Source organism: Caenorhabditis elegans, chromosome IV (assembly GCF_000002985.6).
Source record: "Caenorhabditis elegans chromosome IV".
Classification (NCBI taxonomy): domain Eukaryota; kingdom Metazoa; phylum Nematoda; class Chromadorea; order Rhabditida; family Rhabditidae; genus Caenorhabditis; species Caenorhabditis elegans.
In genome coordinates this window covers 3978569-3988864 of record NC_003282.8, presented here as the reverse complement: position 1 = coordinate 3988864, position 10296 = coordinate 3978569, and the positions used below count along the sequence as shown (strand labels likewise).

Here is a 10296-nt window from a genome sequence, read left to right as displayed (position 1 = left end):
TATGACGAGTGCGGAAGCGTGTGGACTGGTGCTTATCACTTTGAGTTTTGTGATAAGGGACTGTGAGGGACGTTTTGGATTGATAAGGGAGAGAAATTAATGATAAGGAAAATTTGGAATGAGGATGGGAATGAGAGAGTTTGAATTTTTCAGATTTTTTGCGGAAATTCGAGTTTAAGGAAATTTCTCCAAAAGGAGTTATAGCAGTTCAAAACATCGAAAAAGGACAATTTTTAGCTAAAATCTCAAATTTTGGACTTGAAGTTGAAGCGTGGAATACCAAAATCAGCAATTAAATTTTTTAGACTCAAAATCGCAGAAAACTACCGAATTTTTTAGTTAAATCTTCTGAATTGTTTTTTTAAAAAAAGTGATAGTAGTTCAGAAGTTTCAAAAAACACAAGCGAGAAAGACAATTATTAGCTAAAATCTCAAACTTTACACTTGACTTTGAAGCTTAACCGAAACCCGCAACCTTTTTTCTCAGACTCCAAATCGTCCAAAACTACTGAATTTTGTAATAAACTCTTCTGAAATTTGTTTTCTTTAAAGTTATGGTTTTCCAAAAATATGAAAAAATGGGCAATTTTTTTGCTAAAATATCAAATTTTAGATACTTTTCCGTGTCGCAGTGGTCGAAAAAAAATTGAAATACATCAGACTTTTCCAAAATTTTGAGCCATTATAACTTTCTTTGAAAAATTTTCCAGAACGTCCCATTATAAAAGTTGGTGGTTTTGGGCCATTTTGGACCTAAAAATTTCGGCACTCCACTTTTAAGCTATAACAATTCAAGTTTGAATACTAGACTGGAGGCTATTTAGACTTTTCACAGACAAAAACCCCATTTTTTGTTGTAGAAAAACAGATAAGAACAATTTTGCAAGTTCGAATTTTTTTTTGATAAAAAAACCAAAGTTCAGTGCCAAAACATCAAAAAGGCCAAGAAAAAACGCCTTTTCCGGCAAATTTGCCGTTTATTCTATGGTCGTTTTCCATGTATTGTACACAGTCGAGATTTCAAAATGTTCTTTCATATTTTCCGCGCCCCCTCCCCACTCGCCTATCGAAAAGCAACACAGAAGCAGAAATTCAAAACTCTTGAAAAAGAAGCCGAGAGAGCCGAAAACACAGAGGGAAAAGGAAAAGGCAAGCTGTATGTGTGACGGTCACTTATGGTTCATATAAGTTGGGTAAATAGAGGAAGAAGGAGAGGGAGACCGGCGGAGCAAGGGGGGCTTCTGGTTCGAGCTGATTGACCTTCCCCAGCTCTCATCATACCGCAACATTCTCATGCACAAATAGGAAAGAGGAGAAAAATGTCTTCAGACATCAGGCGTAGGCAGGCGTAGGAAGGCGTAGGCAGGCGTAGGCAGGCGTAGGCTTGATCGTAAGCAGGCGTATGAATCAAAGGTGTCAGAAGAAAACCGAAAAGCGAAAATTTTTTTCAATTTTTGAACCTTTCCTCTTTTAGACTTTCCCTGAAAAAATTTTGACCACATTATTGATAGGCAAGCGTAGGCAGGTACTCGGAAACTTCACAAAACTACACAAATGTCTATGTTAGTCTTGTACAAATCATTGTGAAAATTGGAACCCCCATCAGCGGGGTGTCAATAAAAAGACCCCTGTGAGGTGTCGGATGTTAGGTCAAGCTGTTGCGCAACATAGTCAAATAGGGAAATACTAGCCATTAAGTATGGGCACAGTTTTTTTTTTGGAAATCAGTTTCTGGGTTCAATGAGAAAAGCAAACATAATACTATTTCGGAGGAGATCAACAAAAAAATGTGGTGACCGATTTTGGACAAGACGATGAGCCTGGTCAAATAAGAGCGTAAGATCGGAATACTATTTGGAACTAAGGAATTTGTTGGCTAGACAATGATCAAAACATGGTGCATCGATAAGCCATGCTTATATCTTAGCCGTCTTTAGGTTTATCAAAAAAATGTCAACTGATATAATATCTGTCATCTGATTTACTACAGGATTACAATAATATATTTATTTCTGTATATATGATGCAATAGGTGCTGGACATGATGCATCGGCGAACCACCTTTAAACGATTATATCTCATTTTCCTTTGATGTTATTAAAACATTGCCACCTAACAAAATATTTTGCATATGTTTGCTATAGGTTTATTATTATTTATTTATATATATTTGTATGAGGAACCGAGATATGAGAGACTGAAGTAATAGGTGCTGGACATGGTGCATCAATCAGTTGCATTTTATTATATTGAACAATTGTTCTAGTTTTGTAGTTGAAATTTTCAAAAAGAAACCGAACAATGATTGTGCAAGACATGGTGCATCGATGAACTGCCAAGAAGTACAAGGAATTTATATTAAAAAACCCAAAATAATACCAAGATTACCAAAATAAAAGTGTAGAACCGAATAAATCACCATAAAATCAATAGAACATTGCGAATAATCAGTACAATGTAAATATGAAATTCCCCTCCCCACCAGTCTTAATTGTACAATCACACATCTATATATCGAAAGAGTTAGTCAGTTGCGGAGGAAATTGTGGTGTAATGTGTTGACATGTCGGAGAGGGTAGGTCCGTGCGCGGGGCGGAAAGATCTCCGCGTAGTGATAAGTTTTGTAGGATTTCCAAAAAGGAGAGTAAAACGAGGCAGAGAGACAAAAGTCCTTATGCAGAGAGACAAGTAGGTAAATAGAGTGACCCGCCTGTGCTCGGGGGGTTTGTGCGGAGTGATTGTGGCGAGCTTGGACGTCTCTCTTTTGAACAATAAGGATTAAGTATGATTGGAACAACACGAGCTATGTATAGGTAACTCGGGAATTTATGGTCTTTTTTGTTTCAGGAATTGAGTGTAGTTTGACTTTTGGCAACAAGAGTGTTTTTTGTTTGGGGCGGTCAATAAAACCTAGAATATGAAACTTTAGGAAGACGGAGGGGAGCAAAAAATGCCTGAAATTTACTGATCAAACATTCTCTGACAACAGTCAATTTTTGAGAATTTTATTTCAGAAAATTCTCATTAATTTCCATAATTTTTCCAGAAATTTTTCAATATGTAATTTGTGCCACAATTGGGACAGAAGTCAAATTAATAGCACAAATTTTCAGCATCTACCTAGATTTTTCAGAAATTTTACAGAGGTCTATAAAACTTTGACAGAATTCTGAAAACTCTAAATTAGGAATTCTATGGAAGACAGGAGCGGTTTCATGGCCTACGCCTGCCTCCCACCTGTCCGCCACAAATTTTGACAACACCTTTTGCTCTCAAAATAAAATCGCAAAAACCTTGGAAACACAAAGTGAGCTAAAATAAATGGTTTTCAAACTTTCATGCTTCGAATTAGTTTTAAAAATATATCGTAAAAATGGCAAAAATTGTGAAAATTCACCCCAAAATTTTAGCGTTAAAGTATGTTCATATTGACACCAAACCATTCCGAAATTCCTGACAGGATATTAAATCCGACCACACCAACAACAATTATTCCACATTTTTCTTTACACTGCGCGGTCTCTCCGCAATCCTCCAATATAATAATCAGAAACCGTCCCCACGTTTACCGGAACACCAGTAGCGGAGGCGGGGATTTTCTGCGTGGCGAGACTAATAAGGTGAGGTGGGTATCCAAAATAGGGGAATTTCTAAATTAAATACTATCTAAAATATTACAATTCTCACTATCAGCTTTTTGAAAGACTTGAGACCGTTTGAGGTGTGGTCAAATACCGTTTTATGATTTTCAGCTATTTTTCTATTTTTCAAAAATTTGCCACTTTTTTAAAAAAGCGGTCCAACATCAGCCAAATAACGAAAAAAAAAACGATAAAAATAGGCATCTCAATACTATCAAAGAATTGGATTCTTCCTTCCACTGATATCCCGTTCTCCCTTTTGCATATCAACTGATAACTTGTTCCGAGATTGTTCTTATCAGTTGCATGATTGGTAGCAGTAATCGTTTCTTGGCATATCTCTTATTGCCTGGAGGATATTGGGAAAAGGGGTAAGTTTTAGGCGGGAAAAGTAATAAAACAAAATAAAAGAGGGGTTTGTAAAAAAACTGTTCTGCAAGTTCCCGAGCCAGCTTAAAATTGACTGAAATATGCGAAACTACAGTTTAAATCAGATAATAAACTTTGAAGCCTTAGCTTTTTTGTGACAATTTTAAAAAAATCTGAAGAGAATTATTGTTATATATTTATAAAGAATGGAGATATGGAGTGGTCAAATAAAGGTGCAATACATGGTGCATCGATGAACCACATTTAAATGCTTACATCTCATCGCAAAACAGTGGTACTTAAAACAAGCTAAAAAATTGGTAAAATAGTGACATATAACTCTCAGGAAGAGGACAAACGTTCGATCACAATGGAAAATATCTTCCGCATCGTTAAACTAACTGCGGTGAATAGTATAAAAAATTTGAGAAGGGCGGACGTAGGGGAACAAAACGCTGGTAACACAATTTTGACCTTTGGAATATGCATGTCTGGAAACAGTTCATATAGTTTTGGCTCACAATCAGATCTTTTTTTCGGGTTTTTTCTGGTCAGGGCACCGTGCCACACAATGATTATCGCGACACTACCTCTGGTTAAAAAAAAGAGAAAAGTGTGCAAGAATCACTAGTCCGAAACATAACTTTAGAAATGAATTGAGTAGAATTTGAGATAATCTTGTCGAAATTGTTTATTATATTATCAGACTTGAAAATGTCTGAAGATGTGCATGAAACTTCCTGAAAACTTCTCGAAAAAAGTTATGGCAGCTCGAAAAATGACCCAAAATTAGTTAAAGTTTGAAATTTGACCGAATTGTCAATGACGAAACCGGTGGAAAACTAACTAGATTTGGCAAAATTTGGTAATTTCTGACAATCCATCGACTTCAAATGTCCCTAAATCAAGTAGAAAACGCAAGATAATTAGAGTGTACACTCATAAATAGACGGTGATGTCAAACAAGTTAGTCGCTGCGACTTTGACAAGACGACATTGACATTGATAAGTTTAAAATTTTAACTAATTTAAATATTTGAGCCGCCATAACTTTTTTTGAGAAGTTTTCAAGAAGTTTCATTAGAAAATTTGATGTGTTCAGAAAATTTCAAGTCTAAAAAAGCAATAAAAAACAACCTTCTCACCACCTTTTAAGATTTACCAAATTTGTTACACTTTACTGTTAAAACACATAAATATGTAATCGTACAGAAGAATAAATTTGATACAAGTTTATTAATGGATTTAAAACATTCGAGTTGCAATAAGCCCGCTGCTAACTGAATTTGTTGGCCGACTGGCAAGAGTTCGACATCTTCTATTTAATAAAATCACAGTCAGAAGAAATTCCCGATATGGTTTCTGCACAATAATCATCACAACTGTAGAAAATGATCCATGGGTTGCCATGAGAACGTACATGATATTGTTGACAGCTGCATAATAGGAATTTGAAAATGTATAGTAGCTTATTGGAATAAATATAATAAAAAATGGAATAGCCAACTGAAGTGTAATGGCTTGAATAAGCTTTTTCTGCATATCAATGGTTCTCTGAGATCGATTATGGCCGTAATTTCTGAGAGCTTTGATAATAAAAATGAACATTGCGACGATTGTGAAAGCGAATAGTAGAGTTTCACAGGCTGTCCAGAACAAGAATTTCCACTTGTCCTCCACAATCAGGTATAATGGAGCATTACGTACTTCTGGATGAAGACACGGGATTGCCTAAGAAGTTGTTAATTGAATGGTTTGCGTTTTTAAGAAACGGTGTAAATCTCGCTTCGGGGACAGGCTAATGCGGCAAATTTGTTGAATTTGCCGAATTTTCCGAGCTCGGCAAGTTTTGAAATTTCCTGCTCGGGGACTCTAGAGTGCCGCTGCAAAACTACGCAGCTCGGTAAAATGTTTATTGAGTTTATCAGTTAGAGACGGTTTTTTTTTCAAATTAGGTTCAAAATACTGATTGAATCGAAAGAAAAAATTCAAGCGAAATTGAGCTCGCGCTTCTGGCTTAAGAGTTTGTCGAATTAGGCCACATTCGTTCGGCCACGGCTGGGGACAATTTACGGCGCGTCGCGGCTCGATTTTCATTGTAGAACAAAATGTATTTGTTTGTGTGCAGTACGCGTTTTCCCATGCGTTGCCCGGCTGGCGATTGTCAATAGAGCGCAAAAAATAGAATAAGGGAGACCAGAAGCCCGTGTCAAAATTAACGTTTTTCGATAGCGCGCAATTGCTCACCTTAGGGAAACCAAGAGCCCGTGCAACATTGGCCCGGAGAAAATCGTCTTTCAAATGACATAGATGTTTTACAGAAGTCCGAAAGCAAGCTAACAATGAAAATTGAAAAAAAACAGTTCAGCCTACCTTCAAAATGAACTCTTTCTGATTTTCGACACCAGGTGGCATTGTTATATAGTTCGGATAAAAATACACAAGGCCTGTTAAATGTAGAAAAACAAGAAATGGAATGCGTATTTGCCCCCACAACCTTTTATCGATCATCAGAATAAATAAGCGATTTTCAAATAGACCAATGACAGAGCATGCGAACACTGGAATATGAATTTTGGTGTTAAATACAGACTTGCTTTAATATTTCACTAACTCGCTGCAATAATTTCCAGAATATAAAACACTTCGGGAACTCTAATTCCAAGTTGAGTAAGAATACCTATTGGATATACGGCCATTAGCGGAATCAATGCGTTAACAGTGCAAAAAATCGATAATGTTAAGTCAAGTATGAAAGTGGATGACTCTAAATATAGCAAACTTGGTTTGACAGAGCTCATTTCTTTTGGAGTCTTGTACAAAATACAGAAGCCACCGAAGATATGAATGGGAGCTGAGACAACTCCTATAGTATGGAGAAGTATTGAAAAGAATTCAATTGAATCGAGATAAGTGTTGTTATAGTCAGGTGAGCACAGCGGTTCCGTTGTCATTTTTCGAAATAGAACTGAATTAGCTGAAAACTGAAAAACTCTCTTAGTATTACCACCTACTATTTGTTGTGATTTCTGTCTGTACTTAGTTTGATTCTCAAAGAGCAATGTTCCATCACGTGCGTTGCCATCTAGAGATAATTATAGGTATTGGTAATGTTACTTAGTTGTTGGGTTAACCAACTTGGTTATGAAATATCAAAGAAATCATTTCTATAAATGAGTGGTTTTGCGAGTGTGATTTATAGTTTGGCTAACTGGAATCAAAGAATTAATTGAAATTATGAGAATTCGATGAAATATGGAAAATATCTTTTCACTATTCATATGCACTACAATTACCCTGTTTTGATCATATTAGGCATTCTCATGAGATGTTCTCTTTGCTGCTGCTATTTTTGCGTCGGAAAGTAGGCATTCTCATGAACTGATATAAGCATTTATTTTGAAAAAAAGTTCTATGCTCAGCGTCGAGTAGAAAACTCGCACATCGAGTGATTTGCGCCCTAAATTCAAATTAGATGGAGGAAGAGAATCATTTTCGCAACTTTAAAAGCTCACTACTTCCACTAGCAATAGTTTTGTGATTTTGCGCTTAAATAAGACCAAACATAACAGTATGCCTAAGCTTGAGGTCAAGCCTAAGTTCCTGAAACCATTTAGAAGATCGCATTATGCAAAGTGTAAAATTTTTATTAAAACATTCGATTTGTGACAATTCCATTGTTAACTGAATTTGTTGCTCTGGTTCCCAAATCTCTACTTCTTCTATTCAATAAAAGTAAAGCCAGAAGAAATTCTCGATATGGTTTCTGCACGATAATCATCACAACTGTTGAAAATAGTCCATGGGTTGACATCAATACGTACATCAAATTGTTAATAGCTGCACGGTAAGATGTGGAAAACGTATAGTAGCATAGAGGTATAAATATTATACAAAATGGAAGGGCTAACTGAATTGATATGGCTCGCAGGAGCTTCTTCTGCAGATCGACGGTTTTGTTGGATCGATTTTGACCGTAACTTCTGAGAGATTTGATAATAAAAATAAATATTCCCTGGAGTGTCAAAGCTACTAGAAGAGCTTCAGCTACTGTCCAACTCAAGAATTTCCACCTGTCCTCGACGACCAGGTATAATGGAGCATTACGTACATCTGGATGAAGACACGGGATCGCCTAGGGAGTTGTTAATTGAACAATGTGAGTTTTTGAGATGCGATGTAAATCTTGCCTTGGGGACTCTTATCGTTTCCCGGAGCGTGGTATCGAAAGTATCGTCTTTAACTGCGCGGTTTAGATGATTTATATTGAACTTACAAGTTTTCGACTAACTTTCATAAAATAGCATTAAAGTTGATGCATATTATAGTAAGAGAGCAAAGCGGAGTCACTCAAACGTGGCCTAATGGCGAATCCAGATTGAGGCCGGCCGGCTGATAGATAGACCGTCCTTTGTCCGCCTACTATGTTTAAATAACTTAAAAATTTAGTTTACCTTTAAAATGAATTCTTTCTGATTCTCGGGACCAGGCGGCATTGTCCTATAAATTGGATAAAAATACATGATTGCTGTAAAGTGTTGAAAAACGAGAAAAGGGATGCGAATTCTTCTCCACATTCTTTTATCGATCATCAGAATGTATAACCGATTCTCCAAGAGAACAATGACAGAGCATCCAAACACTAGAATTTATCTAAATTGTATCGAGATTTAAAATGAAGTTGACTAACGTGCTATGGTCATTTCTAGAATCCAAAACACTTCGGGAAGTCTTAGTCCGAATTTTGTGAGTATACCAATTGGAAGTACTGCCATTAGCGGGATGAAAGCGTTAACCGTGCAAATAACCGATAACATCAAATCCAGTAAAAAGGTTGTTGTCTCTAAATAAAGCAAACTCGGTTTGACAGAACTCATTTCCTTTGGAGTTTTGTACAAAACACAGTAGCTACCGAAAATGTGAATAGGGGTAGAGACAATTCCAATGGTGTGAAGAAGTAGTGAAAAAAATTCAATGGAATCGATATAAGTGTTATTATAGTCAGGTGAGCATAGCGGTTTAGTAGACATTTTTAGAGTGGAATGGAGGGAGAAAATCACAAAATTTCTTTCTCTCTATATTACCACCTGCCAATTCCCGGTGATTTCAACTTTTTGATCACTGATTTAATTATATTCATTGACACCATTATCCTAATAATATTAGAGAGTGCTGGTTCCGGGTCAAAATTCAAAAAGTGTCAAGTTAATGTGATATTTTCAGTTGTGGGAAGCTAACTTTACTGTTGAAAATTTTGTTTTTTTGGTTTTTAGGTGATTCATGTGATGACGAAAAATGCAGAAATTTATTTTTATAAACTTTTCCCCTATTCATGTGTGCAGAAAAATGTTTAAAAAAATGAAAAAATGAATGCGTTTTTAAAAACTCTTTCTGCACACATGAATAGGGGAGAACTGTATAAAAATACATTTTTGCATTTTTCATAAATAATCCCATTAGGTTTTCATACGTTACACATGTTTCAAAAACCTTACATTTCTGTTGCAACTAGCCAGTTTTTGAATATTAGTTTCACCTGCCGATATGAAAAAGAATTCAATCACCGAGTCTGCAAAAGTTTTTGTTCAGATTGTTATAGTTTGGAGAACTTGTAGTATGTAGTACATATTTGTAGTTTGTAGCGCCACTACTGACATGCGTACGTATCAGGGGTGGGCGGCAATTGCCGTTTGGCAAATCGACAAATTACCGGTTTTTAGATTTGCCGGGAACTTTCAATTTTGGCGAATTGCCAATTTGCCGTTTGCCGAAAGTGTTTAGGGGAATTTTTTAATAAAAAACTTAAAACTGTGCCTTTTTGGAATTTTTTCCTGTTTTCTTTAGATAACTTCATAGAATTTGCTTTCATTTCAAAATAGATGTTGGATCAATTTTGCCGATTAAAATTGAAACTCTGAAATTTCAAAAAAAAAGTGCAAAGCCACATTTCGATGGAAATTTTTTTGCCGATTTGCGAAAAAAATCACATCTGGTACGTATAATGCATACAAAATCAAAAAATCGGTAACAGTTGCCCCAGGCAAGTTTTAGCTTGGTTTTTGGAAATTTTTAGAATTTTCCCATCATGTGTATGTATTATATTCTCACAATTTGCCTGGTAATAAAATAACTTCATTTTAAAAATTTCATATTGAAACAATATTACAAATGAACAAAATTTGTCCAGTAAAGTTTGTCCAAATTTGTGAGTTCACATTATCATCTATCTGTTGATTTTACGGAGATTAACAGGAGATACAATTGATTAAATTTGCCATGACGTTGC

At 35.9% G+C, this 10296-nt stretch overlaps 2 protein-coding genes across 2 annotated transcripts; both read right to left on the bottom strand.

The window, feature by feature from the left end:
• Window positions 1-5255: 5255 nt before the first annotated feature.
• On the bottom strand, window positions 5256-6964 carry srh-223 (Serpentine Receptor, class H; the record flags this gene model as incomplete). Its single annotated transcript, NM_068052.1, has 3 exons — window positions 5256-5741; window positions 6384-6571; window positions 6625-6964. The coding sequence occupies 3 exons, from the start codon at window positions 6962-6964 to the stop codon at window positions 5256-5258; spliced, it is 1014 nt and encodes a 337-aa protein (NP_500453.1).
• Window positions 6965-7659: 695 nt separating this feature from the next.
• Window positions 7660-9040, bottom strand: srh-222 (Serpentine Receptor, class H; the record flags this gene model as incomplete). The annotated part of the gene is made up of 3 exons (NM_068051.1): window positions 7660-8145; window positions 8465-8652; window positions 8701-9040. 3 exons carry the CDS (start codon window positions 9038-9040, stop codon window positions 7660-7662), a joined length of 1014 nt encoding a protein of 337 aa, NP_500452.1.
• Between the last annotated feature and the right edge of the window lie 1256 nt (window positions 9041-10296).